This window comes from Pongo pygmaeus, chromosome 19 (genome assembly GCF_028885625.2).
Source record: "Pongo pygmaeus isolate AG05252 chromosome 19, NHGRI_mPonPyg2-v2.0_pri, whole genome shotgun sequence".
Classification (NCBI taxonomy): Eukaryota; Metazoa; Chordata; class Mammalia; order Primates; family Hominidae; genus Pongo; species Pongo pygmaeus.
In genome coordinates this window covers 71,309,237-71,333,258 of record NC_072392.2, presented here as the reverse complement: position 1 = coordinate 71,333,258, position 24,022 = coordinate 71,309,237, and the positions used below count along the sequence as shown (strand labels likewise).

The window sequence follows — 24,022 nt, the reverse complement described above, 5'->3', positions numbered from 1 at the left end:
GAGACACTGTGTCCAACTGTAATTATCATTATTATTATTATTATTATTATTATTATTATTATTATTATTATTATTTTGAGACAGAGTCTTGCTCTGTCGCCCAGGCTGGAGTACAGTGGCACCCTCTTGTCTCACTGCAACCTCTGCCTCCCGATTCAAGTGATTCTTCTGCCTCAGCCTCCTGAGTAGCTGGAATTACAGGTGCGTGCCACCATGCCAGGCTAATTTTTGTATTTTTAATAGAGATGGGGTTTTACCATGTTGGTCAGGCAGGCTGGTCTCGAATTCCTGACCTTGTGATCTGCCTGCCTTGGCTTCCCAAAGTGCTGGGATAACAGGCGTGAGCCAATGTGCCCTGCCATAATTATTCTTTTTTACATGCTTTTTTAAAATTTATGTTTGGCTTTCTAACAGTATCGTGCATCTTCTTTTCCTCCTTTGTGTTTTTAATCTTTTTTTGCCACCGTGTGTTTTATTTTGGATCTTCATTCTGATTTATCTTTCAACTCATGAATTCTTTCTTTAGCTGCATCTAATGGGCTCTTAAGATTGTCTGTGAAGGGGAAGTCTGTGCCGAGTCATCTCTGTTCTTTAGGATGGGGTTTGTTAAAGTTGTCAAGAATGTGGCCTACTTTAAGAGACACCAAGTGAAATTTAGAAGATGACGAGAGGGTAAAACTGATTGCTATGCTTGGAAATGCTTGGTGATACAGGATAAAGATAAATACAACACACCCAACTACAGGATGATAGTTTGTGTAACAAACAGATACCATTTGTCAAGTTGCTTATACCCGTATAGAAGGGGATATGATAATCTGCACAGTGAATGTACACAAACTGCCAAAATATGGTATGAAGGTTGGCCTGACAAATTATGCTGCAGCATGTTGAACCAGCCTATGCTGGCCTGCAGCTTCTCAGTAGGGTTGGCATGGAAAAGATCTATGAAGGCCAAGTGGAGGTGATTAGGGATGCATTACAATGAGGAAAACATTGATGGTCAGCCTGGTGCATCTGGATGCAGGCTTTGCCAGAACTACCACTGGCTAAAAGTTTTTAGGGCCCTGAAGGGAGCTGTAGATGGAGGCTTGTCTATTCCTCACAGTATGAAATGATTCCCTGGTTATGATTCTGAAACCAAGAAATTTAATGCAGAAGTGCATCGAAGTACTTCATGGTCAGAGTGTTGCAGATTACATGTGTTACCTAGTGGAAGAAGATGAAGATGCTTACAAGAAACAGTTCTCTCAGTACATAAAGAACAGCATAACTCCAGACATGGGGGAGGAGATGTGTAAGGACGCTCATGCTGCTATATGATAGAATCCAGTCTATGGGAAGAAGCCCAAGAAAGAAGTTAAAAAGAAGAGATGAACAGTCCCAAAATGTCCTTTCCCCAGAAGAAAGATTGGGTAGCTCAAAAGAAGGCAAGCTTCTTCAGAGCTTGGGAGGAGGCTGCTGAGAGCTAAATCAAACAATTTTCTTTGAGGATTTTTCAGATAAAGACAATAAACTTATTGACTAAGCAGCTGAAAAAAAAAAAAAAAAGGATTGTCTATGAGTGTATATTTTTGTTTGTTTTCTTTTCTTTTTTTTTTGAGATGGAGCCTCGCTCTGTAGCCCAGGCTAGAGTGCAGTGGCGCGGTCTCAACTCACTGCAACCTCTGCCTCCTGGGTTCAAGCGATTCTCCTGCCTCAGCCTCCCGAGTAGTTGGGACTACAAGCGCGCGCCACCACGCCTGGCTAATTTTTTGTATTTTTAGTAGAGAAGGGGTTTCACCGTGTTGGCCAGGATGGTCTCGATCTCTTGACCTGGTGACCCGCCCGTGTTGGCCTCCCAAAGTGCTGGGATTATAGGCGTGAGCCACCGTGCCCGGCCTCTTTTTTTGTTAAGATAGGGTCTTGTGGCCGGGTGTGGTGGCTCATGCTTGTAATCCCAGCACTTTAGGATGCCGAGGTGGGTGGATCACAAGGTCAGGAGATCGAAACCATCCTGGCTGACATGGTGAAACCCTTTCTTTACTAAAAATACAAAAAATTAGCCGAGCCTGGTGGCACATGCCTGTAGTCCCACCTACTTGGGAGGCTGAGGCAGGAGAATTGCTTGAATCTGGGAGGCGGACGGAGGTTGCAGTGAACCGAGATTGCACCATTGCATTCCAGCCTGGACAACAGAACGAGACTCCGTCTCAAAAAAGAGGGGGAAAAAAAAGATGGGGTCTTGTTCTGTCACCCAGGCCAGAGTGCAGTGGCAGGATCACAACTTACTGCAACCTCAAACTCCTGGACTCAAGTGATCTTCCCACCTCAGCCTCCTGAGTAGCTGGAACTACAGATATGCACCACCATGGTACCTGGCTAATTTTTTTTAGTAGAGATGGGGTCTTGCTTTGTTGCCTAGGCTGGTCTCGGACTCCTGGCTTCAAGGGGTTCTCTCACCTCAGCCTCCCAAAGTGTTGGGATTACAGGCATGAGACACCATGCCTGGCCTGTTTTTTCTTTTTACGTATTTTTGTTCTAGAATTTATTTTTCCAAATTTGCTTGTTTTCTTTGTTTTGCTTGGTTTTGGGGTTTTTTTTTGGAGTTTTTGTTTTGTTTTGTTTTTTTAAAGTAACTTTGCGTTACTTGCCAAATTTTTCAGGATTGAGATTTTATATTTTTGAACATAGTAAGCAGGTATATGAATAGTTTGCTAATATCTAGGGGAGCTTTGTTTTGTTCCCCGTTGGTTACTAATACTTAAGGTTCATCTTTTTCCAATGTCTGGGCTTCAGATGTTCAGAAGTTTAATCACATTCCACTTGTGGACTGCTTTTCTTCTTGTTCATCTTTCCTGGTAGGATATCAGTTTTTTGGTTTCAAGCCCAAAGGAGGGGGTCATTTACTCAAGCCTCTTGTCTTGTCTTGTCTTGTCTTGTCTTTTCTAATAGAGATAGAGTCTCACTGTGTTACCTAGATAGACTGTGTTACTCGAACTCCTGGGCTTAAGCAGTCCTTCCACCTCGCCTCCCAAAATGCTGGGATTACGGACACAGTGCCCACCAAGCCACAAAGCCCCCAGTGTTGATGGGCCCTGGATTCCCACTTTTGTCCCTGGGGCCTATAGCCTCAGCTTCCAAATCTGCTACATTTCTGCTAGATCAGCAAATGACCCCAGAGCAAAAGTGGCCTAGAATGCAAAGCTTCCTCTTTATGGAATTTCATCCTCTTCTTCATCTTGATCACCTTATCTTGTTCTATGATTCTTTTAAGGAGAGGTTTTCCCTTCCTTCCAGCTTTTTTAGTTTTGTGGGTGTCAAGTAGGAGAGAGATAATTAGTTTGAATTACATACTCCTCTATTACCTGAAATAAAGTCCTTTAAAAACAAAAAAAGATAAACTGAGACCTAGACAAGTAACTGTGTAAGACCACATAATCAATGGAAATCCTGGTCCAGAATCCTGAGTGATTTTAACGAAATAGTTCACAGTCATTTATTAAGAGCAGGGGCACCCTAGAAGGAATTTTTTGGTTCTGTTGAACCAGATTTATATTTGGCACATGCTCATTCTTTTTAGACTTTTTAGATAGCGTAATAAGATAGGACCATCACTATGTTATATAAATATGAAATCCATTTGAAAATATGGGACCTGTCAGTATAGGTACTGCTTGAACTATAACTATGCATATATCTGATTGGCTTTTATGCTCTAGGGTGAGAAGGAGGTCACCTTGAAGCTTTGCAAAGTAAGTTCTTGGTTCCATTTTTCACTTGAATCTCCCTTGGATATCCTCCAGAATGATGTGTTTTCTTTCCCATTGCAACATTATTTTCAGCTTTGTGGAGAAACAAAGTATGTTCCAAGTAGCAGGTGGTCACTGTAGGCCTTCTTTGAACTGTGAACTTTATTTTTTGCACCTGAACTGCTTTCTAAAACCACATAAACAATATGATAGGAAAGTTGCCATCTGAATAAAAAAACAAAACCTCACAATGTGTTTGATCTAGTACTGAGCTACACTGGTATATGTGGGCTATATAGAATTATGTGGTTTAGGTTACTTGTTTAAGTATAGCAGTGGCTTGGAGGAAAATACATTCTGAGTTTCAAATAGATAATTTGTAAAGGAAAATTTGAAGTACAGTTGATTTGGCACTTCTGATATTGGAATTTTAGAAGATTTTATTTCTGTATCTCAATGTAATGCCTAGGCAGAATCCACTAGATGCTTGTATAGATGGTATAAGCGATAACGATTTCGGCTATTTTTAAAAATTTCAATCTTTTTTTAATGTGGCCTCTTGAGAATACCATCTTGTACTTCTCATTTTCCCTATACCTCCTTTTATGTGATTAAGTTTTATTATGTATAGACATAAAGGGGGCCTGGCACAGTGGCTCATGCCTGCAATCCCAGCATTTTGGGAGGCCGAGGCACGAGGATTGCTTGAGCCCAGGAGTTCAAGACAAGCCTAGGCAATGTAGTGAAACCCTGTCTCAAAAAAAAAAAAAAAAAAAAAAAGTTGGGGGGGGGGTGTTACAATATTATGATATATATGTTGGTTTTCGTCCACAGTTTCTGTCATAGAACACCCATAGTCCCTGTTATTTCCTAAGTGACTAAAACAATAAACATATATTTTATTGAAATATTTGGCCTTTTATTCTTGGTTTTTGAAGTGGCTTCAGAACAGCTTCAGATCAATAAAAGTGAAAGGTGGTCTTTTGTAATAATGTTGGGGCACTTTAGACCTCAGAAGCAGGCTTCAGAAAACAGAATCTCTCTCTGACCTTTTCTTGCCTTCCTTTTACCTGCTCCTTTTTCCCCCAAGCAGGTCATAGTAACTAAAAATATACTCTAATCATCCCCCCAACATTCTGTCTTGGAGCTGACCGCAAAGAAATTATCTGACCTACCTTGTCTGATTGGAGGTCATAAGACCCCCATTTCAGAAGGCGTCCTGCCCCGTACTTGGGAGGAAAGAAGTTGCACAGAGAGGCCAAGAAGACTCTGAACAGAGAGGCCTTGCTAGGTTTCCCCACTCAGTCTGTTAGCATTAGGTCCTACTTTTGTCCAATCATATTTCTACACGGTTGTCCGTGCTTCAGTTGTGACTGTCTGGTGAAGTCCTGGACCGGGTACAGAGAGCTTCCAGATAGCTGAACACGTGGAGGGTCCTGGAGGGTGGTGCACCCAGGGAGGGTATGAGAGCTCTGCACTCCTTCCCACATGCCTTTTTCTGTGCACCTCTTTGCACTATTTCTGTGCATTCTTTGTACTATTATTTATAATAAACCAGTACACGTGTTTTCCTGAGTTCTGGGCACAGCTTTAGCAAATTAATCAAACCTAAGAAGGGGGTCATGGGAACACTGACTTGAAGCTGGTTGGTCAGAAGTTCTGGATGAGGCCTGGCCTTACAACTAGTGTCTGAAGTGGGGGCAGTCTTGTGAGACTGAGCCCTCTCTCAGCCTGTGGGATCTAATGCTATCTCCAAGTAGATAGCATGAGAATTGAATTGGATTAGAAGGTGCTCAGCTGGTGGAATCTTCTGCAGAACTGATTGCTTGCTTGTTGGTGGGGAGAAATCCCCACACATTTGGTCACAGAAGTCTACTGTGTTGATGATTGTGGTGTAAGAGCAGAGGAAAAGCAATTTGATTTTTCTCCACAAGGGGAAGAAAATGTTTCATAATTCAACTAATGATTTACCTTTCATTGTAAGGTTATCATGCTCAAGTATTAATGTAGGAAGGCTTTTTTGATGCAGAGTGTATGTGTGTGTATATATATGTGTGTGTTTGTAGAGGGCTAACATTAAAAAGGGAAATGTAATAAGGAAGAAGAAATGGTGTTCTAAACTTAAAACCCATTTCATCTGCTAAATCATCCTAGTGAAATACCAACTTTAGTTAATTTAAAAAAAAGTTTAGTTAATTGTAAAAAAAAAACAACTCTTCATTATATTTTAAAAACCATTTGTTTCCTTTTTCTGTAATTTATTCATATTTGTCCATTTTTAATTGCAGTGTTATTCTTGTTATTGATTTTTTAAAATGAGGTCTTTATATTTGAGTGAAATTAACCTTCCATCATGAGTTGGAGCATTTTTTCCCCAGTATATACTTCTCTTTTGATTTTGCTTATGGTCATTTTATAATGCCATGGTTTTTTTTGTTGTTTGTTTTTTTTGAGACGGAGTCTCGCTCTCTCAGCCAGGCTGGAGTGCAGTGGCGTGATCTCGGCTCACTGCAACCTCCATGTCCCCGTTTCAAGCGATTCTCCTGCCTCAGCCTCCCGAGTAGGTGGGATTACAGGTGTGCACCACCACGCCTGGCTAATTTTTGTATTTTTAGTAGTGACGGGGTTTCACCATGTTAGACAGGCTGGTCTCAGACTCCTGACCTCAGGTGATCTGCCCACCTTGACCTCCCAAAGTCCTGGGATTACAGGCGTGAGCCACCATGCCCAGCCTGGTCATGGTTTTATACGTGCTATGTTTATAATCAAATTTTACTTCTATTTAATAGATGACTAACACACTTACACATAGATGCTTATACCCACTATGTATGTTTATAGATTTTAAAATGCTAATTATATTTAAAAGGCCTAATAAGTAGTTTCAGCAAAAGCTGTTATATATGTATATAATGGACCAATTGCAATTGGATCAATAAAGAACTGTAAGGTGTGTTATGATCTAGAAAAGTGTTTCTTTTTTTTTTTTTTTTTTTTGAGATGGAGTCTTGCTCTGTTGCCCAGGCTGGAGTGCAGTGGCACGATCTCGGCTCACTTAATCTTTAATTAAGAAGCAGGTGCCAGGCACAGTGGTATACTCCTATAATCTCAGCTACTCAGGAGGCTGAGGTGGGAGGATTGCCAGTGCTTGAGCCCAGGAGTTTGAGACCAGCCTGGACAACATAGTGAGAACCTCATCTCAATTTTAAAAACAAAGAATTAAGTAATGATATGATTTTAATTTTATAGGTGTGGAAATGGAGGCTTAGAGAATTGAATAATCATATATACCTTATAAGATTCTCTCATACTCCATTTTAAAAAGTTTTCGATCAAGTTTAAGTTGTATTGATACACGATATATAGTGAAGTGTCTATGTACAATGCTTAATTTTCATATATATACATTTCCAATTGCAAACTGTATTAGTTATTAGCGAATGAATTCATTTATCATATCAGTATTATAAATTACTATAATATATAAATATACTAATTATATATTAGTATTAATGTAAACATTAATTTAGAAATACTTTTTTCTCCAGTGAAGCCTCTTCAGACTTCTCATATGCATCTTCAATATTTATGGGTTTCTACCCTTTGAACAATCTAACAGTTCCAGAGCAAATACTGTCTTCTAAGGGGTTTGAGATAGATCCTTATTTGAATCAATATATTATGTTGTGACTGGAAATTTTATCCCTAGCCATGTCTCTATTCACATAACATTAGTAAATGTGATTTTTCATTAATATATTTCATATGAGTAGCATTAATGATCTCCATGACATAATTACTTAGTCTGTTGCTTTTGAAGTGATTCATTCATTCTACAGATATTTACTGAACACACACTATGTGCCAGAAACTGCTAGCATTGGAAGTAGAGCTGTGAATAAAACCAAGCATCAACATTTCTGATATTTGAGAAGATAGGCAACAAGCAAATATGTGATGTAAAGTAGTGATAAGTGCTGTAAAATCACAAGAGGGTATAGAATGAGGATTGTTCTTCAAGTTGATAGAACAGATCTTTAAAGAAGTGATTTGAGGCCGGGCGTGGTGGCTCACACCTGTAATCCCAGCACTTTGGGAGGCCGAGGTGGGTGGATCATGAGGTCAAGAGACCGAGACCATCCTGGCCAACGTGCTGAAACTCCGTCTCTACTAAAAATACAAAAATTATCCAGGTGTGGTAGTGCGTGCCTGTAGTCCCAGCTACTCGGGAGGCTGAGGCAAAAGTGCTTGGACCTGGGAGGCGGAGATTGCACTGAGCCGAGATCATGCCACTGCATGCCAGCCTGGGGGACAGAGCAAGACTCCATCTCAAGAAAAAAAAAAAAAAAGTGATTTGAGGCTTCGTGTGGTGGTTCATGCCTGTAATCCCTGCACTTTGGGAGGCTGAGGCAGGAGGATCGCTTGAGCTTGGGAGTTTGAGGCCAGCCTGGGCAACATGGTGAAACCCCATGTCTATAAAAAATACAAAAATTAGTCGGGTGTGGTGGTGGGCGCCTGTAGTCCCAGCTGTTTGGGAGGCCGAGGTGGGAGGAACACTTGAACCTGAGAGGTCAAGGTTGCAGTGAGCCAAGATGGCAGCACTGTACTCCAGGTTGGGCAACAGAGTGAGACCCTGTCTCAAAAAAAAAAAAAAAAGTGATTTGAGCAGAGGCCTGAATGACATAAAGTGTTTAGATACCTGGAGAAAGACTTTGCAAGCAGATGCAGAAACCCTGGGGTTGGAAAATGCTTACAGTCTGAATAGTAAAAGAGGCACCACCAGCATGACTTCTAGTTATTGTGCTACACCCTGCACATTTTTTTTTTCTTTTTCAAGACAGAGTCTCACTCTGTCACCTAGATGGGAGTGCAGTGGCATGATCATGGCTCACTCCAGCTTCAACCTCCTAGGCTTCAGCAATGCTCTTGCCTCAGCCTTTGGAGTAGCTGGGACCACAGGTTTGTGTCACCACGTGTGACTAATTTTTTTTTATTTTTTCTGTGTTGCCCAGGTTGGTTTTGAACTCCTGGGCTCAAGTGATCCTCCTGCCTTGGCCTCCCAAAGTGCTGGGATTCCAGGCAAGAGCCACCATACCTGGCCCTGGGCAACATTTTTATTGTCAGTCATTTAATAGCCTAGTCTAATGGATGTATAGTGATATGTCATTGTGATTTTAATTTGCCTTTCCTTAATGACTAATGATGTTGAACACTTTTTTATGTGCTTTTTTTTTTTTTTGCCATTTATAAATTTTCCTTTGTGAAGTTTAAGTCTTGCTGTTTTTAAATTGGGTGGTTTACCTTTTTATTCAACAGCTGTAGGTTTTTTTGTTTGTTTGTTTTTCGATACGGAGTCTCACTCTGTTTCCCAGGCTGGAGTGCAGTGGCGCATCTCGGCTCACTGCAACCTCCGCTCCCAGGTTCAAGTGATTCTCCTGCCTCAGCCTCCCAAGTAGCTGAGATAACAGGCATGCACCACCATGCATGGTCCACCTACCTTGGCCTCCCAAAGTGCTGGGTTTACAGGCGTGAGCCACTGTGCCCAGTCCAGAAAGGAACATTCTTAAGCATTGAAATGATTCTTGTCAAATTTGATTTCTATTCAAATTTAGGAGCTGGGCCAGGCACGGTGGCTCACCCCTGTAATCCCAGCACTTTGGGAGGCTGAGGTGGGTAGATTGCCTGAGTCCAGGAGTTTGAGACCAGGCTGGACAACATGGCGAAACCCCTGTCTCTACTGAAAATACAAAAGATTAGATGGGCCTAGTGGCGCCTCACGCCTGTAGTCCCCAGCTACCCCGGAGGCTGAGGTGGGAGAATCTCCTGAACCTGATGGGAAAGGTAGCAGTGAGTTGAGATAGCGCCACTGTACTCCAGCCTGGGCAACAAAGTGAGATCCTGTCTCAGAAAACAAAACCAAACCAAACAAATTTAGGAGCTAGCTTATGATTGTAGAAATAATTTTGGCAATAGAAGTGAGGGAACTGAGTTGTAGTCTAGCTAGTTAACATTTGACAAACCATTAACTTTATACGTCTCATTTTCTTCATCTGTAAAATGAGGAAGATTTGATTAGAGGATTTATTAAAGTTATTTTTAAATCTGAAATTATTCTTAATTGGTTTTGTAGAGATTTTGGCTTTATAAAAATGTGTGAACCATAGTGATAGTAGAAACATTTGAAATTCTATATTTGGGTGATTCATAAAAGAAAGGAAGAATTATGGGCATCTTGCCTGTAAAATGTTATGTAATCTGAATCATTGTTACCCATAGCATCCTGTGACTGATAAAGGTATTCATGCCCACCTCTCCTCCCTTGTCTTTCTGTAGTACTTTCCCTTCTCCCTGCCTCAATAATAGCTTTATTGATGTATAATTCACATACCATACATGTCATCTATTAATATTTAAAGCATACAATTCAGCGGTTTTTAGTCTATTTACGGAGTTGAACAGCCATCATCACAATCAATTTTAGAACACTTTCTGAAATCCAGAAAGAAAGTACCCTGCCTATTTCCCCTCTATCGCCTAGCCCTAGGCAACTATGAATCTACTTTCAGCCTCCATAGATTGTCCTGTTATGGACAAATATGTGGCTTGTTTCTTAGTATAATGTTTTCAAGGTTATTCACATTGTAGCATGTGTCAGCTATTTCATTTCTTTTTATTGTCAAATAACATTCAGTTGTATGGATATACCACATTTTATCTATTCCATCAGTTGATAGACATTTGAGTTGTTTTCATTTTGGGGTTATTATAAATAATGCTACTATGAACATTTGTATACAAACATTATGTGGACATGTGTTTTCATTTCTCTTGGATATATACTTAGGAATGGGATTGCTGTATCACATGATAGCTCTGTATTTAACCTTTTGAGGAATTGCCAAACTGTTTTCCAAAAGTGGCTGCACCATTTTACATTCCCACTAGCAATATATGCTCCAGTTTCTCTACATCCTCCCTTATGCTTTTTTTTTTTTTTCTTTTTTTGAGACAGAGTCTCGCTCTGTCGCCCAGGCTGGAGTACAGTGGCACAATCTCGGCTCACTGCAACCTCTGCCTCCTGGGTTCAAGCGATTCTAAATTATCATGCCTCAGCCTCCCGCATAGCTGGGATTAGAGGCATTTGCCACCATGCCTGGCTAAGTTTTGTATTTTTAATAAAAATGGGGTTTTGCCATGTTGGCCAGGCTATTCTCGAACTCTTGACCTCAGGTGATCCACACGCCTCGGCCTCCCAGAATGCTGGGATTATAGGTGTGAGCCACCGTGTCCGGCCTGATTGGCCAGCTTTTCATTTGGAATGGGGATAGGACATAGTTGGAAGCTGATCTCTTTGGTTATTTCCCTAACATGTCCAAGTATCCTAAAGTATCAGTCAAATAAGCAGTCTCTTCTCATTCCTGTCAGAGAGTAAGTCAAAGCCTTAATTCAATTTGCATACCTGTTTTCATGTAACAACAAATAATTTTTTTTTTTTTTGAGATAGAGTTTCTCTGTTGTTGTTTAGGCTGGAGTGCAATGATGCGATCTTGGCTCACTGCAACCTCCACCTCCCAGGTTCAAGCGATTCTCCTGCCTCAGCCTCCCAAGTAGCTGGGATTACAGGCATGCACCACCACAGCCGGCTAGTTTTGTATTTTTAGTAGAGACGGGGTTTCTCCGTATTGGTCAGGCTGGTCTTGAACTCCTGACCCCAGGTGACCCTCCTGCCTCGGCCTCCCAAAGTGCTGGGATTACAGGTGTGAGCCACCACGCCTGGCCACAACAAAGAATTTTGTCAGAAGTGGGTATGATTTATATCTTAGTTTGAATTGCTACTTATCTTTGGGGGAACAGACCTTTCCTTGATGTATCTTTAACACTGAAATCTTGGCAACTTGCCAAGTCTCAAATGTTCATGAGTAAGACTGCAATATCACAATATCATAGTCACACAGGAATCTGATAGAAAAGCATCACATTTATAAAGCCTTGTTTCCTGTACATCACTGATGTTTTGTGAATTTTAAAGAATTTGCAATTATTTTTAAGGAGCATATTTAATGTAGATAATGTAGCCTAGAATAGGCTAATTTGAAATGAAACTCTTGCTAATAGGAACTTAATTCACCAAATTAAGAATATTTAGTTTTTGTAGAGATTTTGCTCTTGAAAATGTTGCAGACTTGATTTCGTCTTGTCAGTCCAGTCAGAATTGTGAAGTAATTTTTTTTCTCATTCCAGAAATACATGCTACAGGATTTAACTATCAGAATGAAGATGAAAAAGTCACCTTGTCTTTCCCTAGTACTCTACAAACAGGTAAGAGACATAGCTTTTGTAAAATCTCGTGATGAATATAATGACATCTGACTTCTTCCAGAGAAATTTATTGTATGCCATTTTTTCCCTCGTTGTTATTAGCAGATTAAGTATTAAGAGCTTTTGGTTTTTTTTTTCCTTTGAGACGGAGTCTTACTCTATTGCCCAGGCTGGAGAGTAGTGGCGTGATCTTGGCTCACTACAACCTCCACCTTCGGGTTCGAGCGATTCTCCTGCCTCGGCCTCCCGAGTAGCTGGGATTACAGGCACCTACCACCACACCGGCTAATTTTTTTGTATTTTTAGTAGAGACAAGGTTTCGCCACGTTGGCCAGGCTGATCTTGAACTCCTGATCTCAAGCGATCTGCCCGCCCTGGCCTCCCAAAGTGGTAGGATTACAGGCGTGAGCCACCACACCCAGCTGTATTAAGAGCTTTTTAAAGAGGTTTGTTGCAACTTTTGGGCCACCAGCATTTCCTTCTGCGGAAGTTGGGCTACGAAAAGCAGGGTTTCCACCTCCTGTCACTCTATATTCTCTTTAAACAAACAAGCCAAGAAAAACAGGACAAAAACTAAAGATCATTCTACCCTAGAATGTAATGTATTGTTTTCCAGTTTTACCTTTTTAAAAATACCTTTACCTAGGCCGGGCATGGTGGCTCACACCTGCAATCCTAGCGCTTTGGGAGGCCAAGGCGGGCTGATCACTTGAGGCCAGGAGTTAGAGACCAGCCTGGCTAACATGGCAAAACCCCATCTCTACCAAAAAATACAAAAATTACCCAGTGTGGTGGCTCATCGCTATAATCCCAGCTGCTCAGAAGGCTGAAGCAAGAAAATCACCAGAACTCAGGAAGTGGAGATTGCAGTGAACCGAGATCACGCCACTGCACTCCAGCCTGGGTGATAGAGTGGGACACTGTCTAAAACAAACAAAATACCTTTACCTAGCTCCATCTTCTATTAATTGAATCCCAATCCCCGAAGTGAATGGTCACAGATGATTTTGATATACAACCAGAGATCAGATAGGTATTGTGTTATTGAGGGCACAGAAAGAAAGATACGTTGATATGTTACTATTGTTAGGTATAAAAGCACAAAGAAATAGACTTTCTGAGCTTAGTATATGTGGAAGAAATTATATACAAATCAATTGGTGAAGTACTAAGACTTTGATGAATGAACAAATGAAAAGGAACAGATAATTCAAAAGGAAGAAAATGTAAATGACTAATAAACATGTGAAAAGATATTGAGCCTCCTAGTAATGAGAAATTTTTGCTTCTCATGTGAGTTGAAATTTTAAAAATTCCCAATGATATGGCTCCCTTGATATTGCTGGGGGGAGTATAAATCCATGTAATTTTTTTGAAAAGCATTCTGGCAATGTATCAAGAGCCTAAATATGTTCATGTCCTTTGACCCAGCAATTCTGCTAATAGGAATATATCCCAAGGAAAAGTCATAAATACAGAAAATACTTTATGCCCAGAAGTGTCTGAGATATTACTTGTGGTAGAAAAAAATTATAATTAATATATTTGTTCAACACTAAGGAAATGATTAAGCCAGGAATGATATATCTATATAGTGAAATATACTTAGCAATTAAAAGTGAGGTTTGTGAATTCTTAACCCTGTAAAGTGCTTATTATAATGTAAAATTGAAAAGCAGAATATAAAATTACATATTTAAGGTGGTGAATCATGTCTCTAAATGGCACAAATAAAATGATAATTATGTCTGGGTTATGCCTGGGTGTTGACATAATTGGTGATTTTTATTATTATTTATATCTTTTGTCTGATTTTCACAATTTTCCTACTGAGAATCTATTGAATTAATATAAAATTATTTTTAGAAAAAATTTAAATCAGAGATGTTTAGTCTTTTATTTCAGTGCTCTTGGAGGCCCTTTATGTGTAATTATTATAAAAATAAATGGGCCAGGCGTGGTGGCTCACGCCTGTAATCCCAGTACTTTGGGAGGCTGAGGCGGGTGGATCACTAGGTCAGGAGATCGAGCATTCTGACTAACACACTGAAACCCCGTCTCTACTAAAAATAGAAAAAATTAGCTGGGCGTGGTTGCGGGTGCCTGTAGTCCCAGCTACTTGGGAGGCTGAGGCAGGAGAATGGCCTGAACCCGGGAGGCGGAGCTTGCAGTGAGCCGAGATCGCACCACTGCACTCCAGCCTGGGCGACAGAGCGAGACTCCGTCCCAAAAAACAAAACAAAACAAAACAAAAAATGCTTTGCCATGAACATGTATTAAAAGCTATTGAAGAATATAATGTGAAAAGGAAGGAGATTCTTTCACTGATTTCTTCTAGTTCCATTGTCTGGTGAATCTGTCTAGAAATATTCCTATGTATATATAAATTTATGTAAATAATTTAACCCACAAATAGGATCACAGATCTCAGTGGCTTATAACCACTGAGATTTCTTTCTTTTTTACACATGGGCCATGAGGACTGCTGGTCATATGCAGCCATATCACCAACTCTGCTGGCTCCACTTGGCTCCCAAGTGTCTTTCCAGGACCAGTAGTGAGCGAGCAGCCACTGTCCGTGTCATGCATGGCAGAGGGCAGAGGCTTAGGGATGGGGAGAAAGCTAGACCACAAAGACGCATTTAAAACTTCTGCGTGGCCAGGCATGGTGACTCACACCTGTACTCCCAGCATTTTTGGAGGCTGAGGTGGGAGGATTGCTTGAGCCCAGGAGTTCGAGACCAGCCTAGGCAATGTAGTGAGACCCTGTCTCTATAAAAAATAAAATTTCTGTATGATGGTGGTATACTTGATGTCTACTCACTTTTCATTGACCAAAGCAAGTAGCATGACCAAGCCCAAAGTCACTGGGGTAGCATTTAACAGACATTTGAGAAAAGTTTCTAATGAAAGGGCGAAAAGCAAAATTATAATAGAAATAAAGGAAGTTGGAAGAAGCAAAGACAAATCTAAAGAAAGTTAAAAAAAAAAAAACCCAAAGCTAATTAATTACTATCCTTAGAGAGTTAAGAGAAAGCATTGCATTCATTAAACAAGGACAGGACAGAATGCCATCAGATAGGAAGAATTACAGCAGGAAAACTTGGAAATTATGATAGGTATAAAAAACCCAGTAGAAGTTTTAAAGATGAAGTTGAGGAAACTTCTAAGCAGTAGAAAAAACAGATAGAAAACAGAAAAATAGATTTGAGAACCAGTCCAGCAGAACCAGCATCCATCTAGTAAAACAGAAAGCAGAGAAAATGGGAAGAGGATTTTTTTATTTTTGTTTTTGAAACAGAATCTTGCTCTGTCACCCAGGCTGGAGTGCAATGGTGCGATCTCGGCTCACCACAGCCTCCACCTCGTGGGTTCCAGTGATTCTCGTGCCTCAGCCTCCTGGGTAGCTGAGATTACAGGCACGCACCACCACGCCCAGCTGATTTTTGTATTTTTAGTAGAGTTGGGGTTTCACCATGTTGGCCAGGCTGGTCTCGAACTCCGGACCTTAGGTGATCTGCCCACTGCGGCCTCTCAAAGTGCTAGGATTACAGGCGTGTGCCGCTGTGCCCGGCCAGAAGAGAAACTTTCAAAAAGACAGGAAAATTTCCTTGAACTGACAGAGCAGGAGCCTTCAGTCTGCAAAGGTACACCATTGAGAGAGACTAGCTTAAAAAATGTAAAAAGTCCCACACTGACTGAAATTTTAGAACTTTTGCAATAAAGTAAAACTCTCAGAAAGTTCCTGACTGGTGTAGGGGGCAATAGGAGGGAAGCTTTAAAATTTAGGAATCAGAATAGTCCTAGACTTACCATTAGGAACATTGGAAACTTAGACTCTAATGAAGCTGTTCATTCAAAATACAAAGTGAATCTGATTTTCAACCTAAGATTGCATGCTTAGCCCAACTTTGAATTTCGGAGTAAAATAAAGATATTTTCAGATTTGCAAGGTCATAGAAAATTTGATTCTTTGTAAAAGATATTGGAGTGGGGGATGGATTAGCTAAAGCATGACTTTCTACAGTGAAGAGAAAATGTCTAAAGTTGAAAAATGAAGAAATAGGCCATGGTGGTGGCTCACGCCTGTAATCCCAACACTTTGGGAGGCTGAGGTGGGAGGATTGCTTGCCCAGGAATTCAAGGCTGCAGTGAGCCATGATTGTACCACTGCCCTCGAGCCTGGGCGACAGAGCAAGACTATCTCAAAGAAAGGAAAAGAAAAAAATAGCTGTGTAAGCAAGACATTTAGAAGTCACAGAGTTTGAAATTGATTGCTTCTAGGGGCAGGGTGTGGGGAGTAGCGTAGTGTTGAGCAGGGCTAGAGCTTACGTATTTTAAACTATGAACTATTACTTTGATAGAAATTTAAAAAATTTTAGAGTTTTAAATCTATATCATTACAGATGATATATATTCTGTGTTTACACTGTGAAAAAATTAGAAGTCAATAGAAAAAGAAATGAAAAAAATCCCTTTTTATATATTTGGAAAAATTATACCTCTGAATAATTGAGTCAAAGAAGACTTGTTATGGGAATTAGAAAATATTTAGAACTGAATAATGAAATTACCACATATGAAACATTAGGGATAAACATGTTTCATATGCAGATAAAATGTTAGAGAGGATATTTAGTTAAGAAGAAAGACTGAAAATTAATTAGCTAAGCATTAAACTCAGAAAAGGTAACTTGGAGAAAGTAGAAGAAAGTTTTAAGAGCAGAAACAAATGAAATAAGTGAAGTGAGGGGCAGAAATATTAAAAAACTGATATTTAAAAATAGTCCCAAAAGATATATAAACCTAGCCAGTATAGAAAATAAAAGCGTAGATTGAATTGTTGTTCAGCATTAGGAAATATGGTAACCATTTTTCATTAAATTTAAAAAGTTAAACATTCTGTATTTACCAAAAGGAATCAGTTTATTTGCTAGAATTCACCGGGAGTAGACAGAAACGTCTAACATGATAGAAGATATGTATTACAAACACACACACACACACACGACATAATCTGTGCCAAGTACTGTTTTAAGTGCTTCAAAAATATTAATTTATTTAATCCTTTCAACAGTCTTTTGAGGTAGATTTGTTTTGTGACAAAGTCTCTCTGTCACCCAGGCTAGAGTGTAGTGGTGCAGTCACGGCTCACTGCAGCCTCAAACTCCTGGGCTTAAATGATTCTCCCACTTCAGCCTCCCATGTTGCTGCACATGGGACTGCCTGCACATGACACTGCATCTGGTTAATTTTTAAATTTTTTTGTAGAGACAGGGTCTCGTTATGTTGCCTAGGCTGGTCTCAAATGCCTGGCCTCAGGTGATCCTCCTATCTCAGAGAGAGGATCTTGCCATCCTCCCAAATGTTGAGATTACAGGCATGAGCCACTACGCCAGCCAGATTCTGTTACTTCTGTTTCATAGATAAACTAAGGCAGACAAATGATTTCATTAACTTAAATAATTTGTCCAAGGTAACATAGCTAGTAAGTAGCATAGCTGGGATTTAAACCCAAGCAGTTTAACTCAAAAGTCTGCACTTTTAACCACCACATTGTGCTATTTTTATTTTTCAAATTAAATATTTCAAAAACATAGTACATTTACATAATTTGAAATTCAAATGCTATGCAATGAAATTTTGTTTGCCAGTCTACCCTGTCTTCTTTTCAGCTCCATTCCTCAACAGAATGAAATGAAATTTTCCTTTCAAAACTATACCCTGCTTTTGTAAGCATTTATGTATAGACTTTTTAAGAACACAGAAATCACCATGCCATACATAATGTTCTGCACCTTTCTTCTTTTCCCCTTAACTGTAAATATTGGAGACCATTTATTATTAGTATATAAGAGATGTATCATTCTTGATAAGGTCTGTTTACAGCAGACATGCTAAATGGTGAAGCTATTTCAAATAATAACAAAGAAGAGAAGGTTATGACCATTAGTATAGTATAATTTAACATAATTTTTGATATTTTTGGCCAATATAACAATTTTGAGCTAATATAACAACTGATATAAATATTAGAACAGAAAAATTATCTTGCAGGTGTGACAATATTGAATTATTATTATCATTATTATTATTGTTATTTTTTTGAGATGGAGTCTCGCTCTGTCGCCCAGGCTGGAGTGCAGTGGCATGATCTCAGCTCACTGCAAGCTCTGCCTCCTGGGTTCATGCCATTCTCCTGTCTCAGCCTCCCGAGTAGCTGGGACTACAGGTGCCCGCCACCACGCCCAGCTAATTTTGTTTTTGTATTTTTAGTAGAGATGGGGTTTCACCGTGTTAGCCAGGATGGTCTCGATCTCCTGACCTCGTGATCCGCCCGCCTTGGCCTCCCAAAGTGCTGAGATTACAGGTGTGAGCCACCACGCCCAGCCGACAATATTGAATTATTGAATATCTGTTTCAAATCATTGGCTTTCACATTTTCCCAAGGTTTGCTTTAAGAATGAAGTTAATCTTTTTCAAGACAGATTGCACAAGTGATCTATCTGATAATGAAGCAAATACTGAGCTTATCTTAGGAGGACATTAATAACCTTTGTGTTTAGCCTCATCAAATTTAACAGTAATGCAAGTTATTATACAGCTAAGTAAAACCTACTTTTCTGAAATTGGCACCATTCTGGAATAGTGATTAAATTACCATAATTATTGTGAGGTCTAACAACCTTAGAATTAGTGGCTGAGGGTCCTGAGGGTGGCATTTATATGGAGAAACACTGGTAGTTGTCAGCATTTTGAAGAGTCAAAAACAAGATAATAAAAAGTGGTGACACATGGCGAAACCCTGTTTCTACTAAAAACAAAAATTAGTCAGGCCTGGTGGCGCACGCCTGTAGTTCCAGCGACTCAGGAGGCTGAGGCAGGAGAATTGCTTGAACCCGGGAGCCGAAGGTTGCAGTGAGCCGAGATTGCACCACTGCACTTTAGCCTGGGTGACAGACTGAGACTCCATTTTCCAAAGAAAAAAAGAAGTGGCAAAGACCTTTATTCCCTTTTTGTATAAATTAATCTCTTTATTTTTATAGCATTTAGTAGGCTTATTAAATTTCTTATTATTAAAGTATTTCAAGATTTACTCCAGGTTTTACAATTGTTAAACTCTCCTAAGCTTTAAACATTTAAGGTTTTTGATGGAAGTCCCAATTTTTCAGTTGTTTACTTTATAAACGAGCTTGATGTATGTTTCAAAAGGTTTACAACCCCAAACATAAATATTTCATACATTGGATATGAAATAAGGTATCTAATTTGAGGAAGTGATGTAAATTATGTGTGTTGATAGGTATAAAATTAGACAATTTGGCAATCCGTTCATTAATATGGTGTAAATTTGATAAATGAAATTTATTAAAAAGTCATTTTTTCTCCTACTTGCCCTAAAATTCTACTATATGAATAGTAAGTAAATACTTTGTAATTGGTATCATATAATGTGACACTAATTAAATTTATTAATGATTTTTAAATACTTTAACTTGTGTTTTGTTTGAATTTCAGGTAATAACTCTTTCCAATACTTTGTATTTTGTTTAGTATGCCACTTTTTGGAAGTGGTCACTGTCAATATCTTGTTATGGTTTGATGGCCTTGGAGATTTAAAACCGAGTAAAAGTGTAAGCAGTCTTTCTTATTTAGTTATGAGTTTTAAAACTACTTTTGTTCCAACTAGGAAAAAATGCAAGTAGATTTACCATGAAATATGAATTATATTTAAAAAACATCTTAACAGTTGATTGACTTAGTGAAACAGACTGGGCAATTCCACTTATGGAATTGTAACATAAAATTCCATCATATAGTTTCCATTAAAGGTAGTAGGTTTTTATAATCTGTTAGACGTTCTTTGCAAACTTTATTAATGTGAATACATTTGCTTTTTTAAAAAAATTAAGTGAATTTCTAAAGAAAGTAGAAATTAAAAATTTTAATTTAAATTTTGCTTCATAGCTTAATTTTTTAGTATCATTTAGAATTATCAGTTATTTTACTATATTCATAATACTCTCCCAGTAACCTGTCATTCTCTTTAAAGAAAAAAGTATTCGTTGTCCTCTTTAGATATTTACAAATATCTGATTTTTAAAAAATAAACATCAGAAATGTCTATTCAATTAAGCTTCAGTTGAGTTGGTTTTTTCTCAGAATGATTAAGAATATAGCACTTTCATTAGTGGTGACTTTGCTCTAAAGGTCTGAAATTTTCACTTAAATTACTTTCAGAACCAGTTTGAGGCATCAGGCTAGAAACAGTTTGTAGTTTGTCATTCACTTAATCTGTAGACTCGCACTCCCCATAACTTTTGGTCCTTTCCAAAAGCAAATTCAGTTTTATAAGATGAAGATTTGACTTTGAGATCATTGAAAAGAATGTCAGAGGGGCCGGGCACAGTGGCTCATGCCTGTAATCCCAGCACTTAGGGAGGCCAAGGTGGGTGGATCACTTGAGGCCAGGAGTTTAAGACCAGCTGGCCAACATGGCAAACCCCTGTCTCTACTAAAAATACAAAAATTAGCCAGGCGTGGTGGTGCCCGCCGGTAGTCCCAGCTACTCAGGAGGCTGAGGCACAACAATTGCTTGAACCCAGGAGGCGGAGGCTGCAGTGAGCCGAGATTGCACCACTGTACTCCAGCCTGGGCAACATAGTGAGCCTCTGTCTCCAAAAAAAAAAAAAAAAAGAAAGTCACAACATTTTGAACAATGTCAAATGTCATTGCTCTTTAGCATTCCAAAATGACAATTTGAAACATTAGGATATAAAAGTTTGGTATGATTGGTTAATTACTTTATAGTCATGCCCTATCTTTGATTTGTTAGACTTCCCATGCTTTAAATCTTGATATAAGTAGGGGCTTTAAAATGGTCAACTAAAAAGTCACCATTCCTCTACATTTTTTCGTGACTTGATTTGTAAAACACAGAATGGGATTACTGTTTTGCCATGCATCTGTATTTAGCAGATGATTACTAGATAATAATTATAATTTTTTATGTTATAAAAAAGAAAGTATATAAACTCAAAACTCACTTGTCTAAATTGTTTTTGCTCTTATACAGCAATAGAATACTTATTTAAGTTGTATTTTTATTTGCATTTAATAATTTATTAATTAAATGTATTTCTTTGTCAGATTTCAAATGATTGAGGTGACTTGTAAGAATTTGTTTTATGCCCTGTTGCTGATCAAATCATTGGTCTTCCTTATAGCTCTTTACAAAATTATGCAATCAGTGTTCCATTTGGAGTAAACATTTAGTGTCTTATCTTGATAGAGTAATTGGCTACATTTCTCTTTCTATGCATGAAGTTGTGTAAAAAGACCAATTCACATGTATAATTGGCAGAGAGCATGAATTCTGGACTTAAACATTTTATCCCGTTCTCACTACTTACTAATTGTATGACACTGGGCAAGTTATTTAGCTTCTCAGCCTCAGTTTCCTCATCTGAAAAAATGAGGACAATATCTACTTCCAGGTTTATAAATAGTTATATATATTTTAAAAGCACTATGCACAATAGCACATGTCAGGCATTTAAGAATAAATGTTTGTTTCCTCTCCTGTTCTTATTTTCACATATTGGTAGTTTGAGACTAAGTTAATAACTTTTTAGGCAGTCACCCTAAACATGACTTTCAAGAGTTATTTTAGGATTAGTCTGCCTTTTACTTTAGTAAGTACTGTATTCTTTCCATTGCCAGGAGGAATATTTGAAAAAGGAAGGAATGATTTGAACATTGTAAATAGCTAACTGAATATAGTGTCTTGAGGACATATTTTTGGTAACTGTGTTTAACATCTCCATAAAAGTGTTTTTTATTTATCTTCAATCACAGGTACGGGAACCTTAAAGATAGATTTTGTTGGAGAGCTGAATGACAAAATGAAAGGTTTCTATAGAAGTAAATATACTACCCCTTCTGGAGAGGTGCGCTATGCTGCTGTAACACAGTTTGAGGTATGGGTTATTCTTCTCTAAAATATTATTATTCTTAAATTTAGGCATTCTGACAAAGCTGTGTTTTATTATGTGGGGTGATTATTTGAGGCTAGGTGCCCTTGGCCATGATCGTATTCACAATTTTAGAATTTTTGTTATATATTTAGCCATTATCTCTATAGAAAGGAGGGAATTAAGGGTATGGGTTGGGGAATGATTATATACAGTTAGACACACACACACTCAAACACACGACACATTTTGATACCTGAATTGCCTGTATACTGTGTACCTTTCTTAAAATCATTCTCTTAGTATTTGACACCTATGGCTTTTCCTACAGCATTATTAGCTGTTTTCTAGAATTCCTTTCCTTCATTGACATCTTTTGTTTATCTTACTGTAGTATCTGTGCTGTCTTTGATTTTTTTCTCCGTGTGTGTTTGTGTGTGTGTGTGCATGTATACATATATATACATATATACACACACATATATGTACACACACACATATATGTACACACACATATATATGTACACATATGTGTGTGTGTATGTGTATATTTGCTGTCCTATGTAGGCCAGGATGATTTTTATTTGTCAAGTATTTGCAAATTATATAAATTGTTTTGAATCTGCTAGTCGTATTTTTGTTAAATCTAATTAAATTTATTTCTATAAATTTCAATATGGATAAAGAAACAATTCATGATATCCATTCTTATGTTTCTGCCCATATCCCTATATTGTTTGCTTGTTTGGGATACTCTAGAATTTTTTATCCAGTTTACTACTAATTTGTTTTACCTGATGTGTCTTCTCTTTCAATAATTTTATGTTACCTTCTGTTTAGAATAATATTTGCCACAGATACTTGGTTTTAATTCTGTGTTTGAATGATTCCAATGCCTTTCTCTACCCACTTTGAACACTTCATCCTGGAATGGTTGGCTGATGTATGTCTCTAAACAATTTTTTTTTTAGGAGAAGGTATGTGGGTAATTAATTCCTGAGCCTTTGCTTTTCTGAAAAATCTTTCATTTGCCTTTATACATGACCAGATTTACTGGGTATATAGATTTGTTGATGAAAAAAGGTAAAAAGAGCAACGTTTGACATCCAGAGGTTGTCTGGCACTCACAGCTAGCCCATGTTATTCTCCCTATTAGACATAATATTACAGAATACCAACTTTAGACAAGGCTACTTGAGACCATAATAAAGTGAGACAAAACAAGGGCATCCATAATTTTGCCTAGGTACAGTACGTACAGGATCACTATGCTACCCGCAAAATATCAAACATCTTCATCTCTCAGTTAAAATGAGTGACTACTGCTTCTTTACCAATTACAGTTTTAGATTTGCTCTAGTCTGGCCTCCATATAGATAAGATTTATTGAGATACCTACCCATAGAATTGCCTCATAGGACTTCTTGCAGCACTCAATCTAGAGTGAATCCCTGCTTACTTAGACCCTCTTCCAAATCATGTAAACCAAATCCCAAATCGTATAGTGGGTTCTTTCTTACATTCTTATGGAGACACCAGTGGTTTCCTATGGTGTGAGTTCTCTCTTGCCATGAGTAATAGGCCCAGCTCATTCAATTGTAAGAGTAGTACAATCAGCTTACAATTTTTCACTTTCAAAAGTCTGTGAATATTGTTTCTAAAGTCTTCTACATCTCACTTTTTCAAGAGGAAGGGTCACAGACTAAAATGTTTCTTCTTCCTTTGTAGGTAAGATGATGTTTCGTTTTGCTTTATTTTCTTCCTGCTTGCTTGTTAAATTATATCTTGATCTTGAAAATTAAACTGTTTTTTAAACCAGGTGTTCACTTTTCATTGATTTTTGCATAGTACTTGGTGAACCCTATTGATTTTTAGATTCAGATATTTTTTCAGTGTGAAAGAGTTTTTCTGTTATATCTTCACTGTGATATCCATTCCATTCCCTTCTCAGTTAATACTCAGTTTAGCTCTAGTATCTATCTCTCCAATGTACGTTTA

The 24,022-nt window shown here is 38.5% G+C and overlaps 2 protein-coding genes across 5 annotated transcripts in view; one reads left to right on the top strand and one right to left on the bottom strand.

Annotated features, from left to right (window-relative positions):
• The window catches only part of LOC129017592 (uncharacterized), a 96,106-nt gene that overhangs the window by 1,599 nt on the left and 70,485 nt on the right, over nt 1–24,022 (bottom strand). The window lies entirely within an intron of this gene.
• Nucleotides 1–24,022, top strand: part of NPEPPS (aminopeptidase puromycin sensitive) — a 94,772-nt gene that overhangs the window by 26,841 nt on the left and 43,909 nt on the right. For 3 of the 4 annotated variants that reach the window (XM_054456054.2, XM_054456058.2, XM_063657155.1), the window contains exons 3-4: nt 11,973–12,050; nt 21,909–22,030. In XM_054456054.2, the coding sequence (XP_054312029.1) occupies nt 11,973–12,050; nt 21,909–22,030 (200 nt within the window). Of the gene's footprint in view, nt 1–11,972; nt 12,051–19,661; nt 19,685–21,908; nt 22,031–24,022 lie in introns of those variants that run through there. The other variant, XM_054456055.2, reaches the window with a different exon arrangement.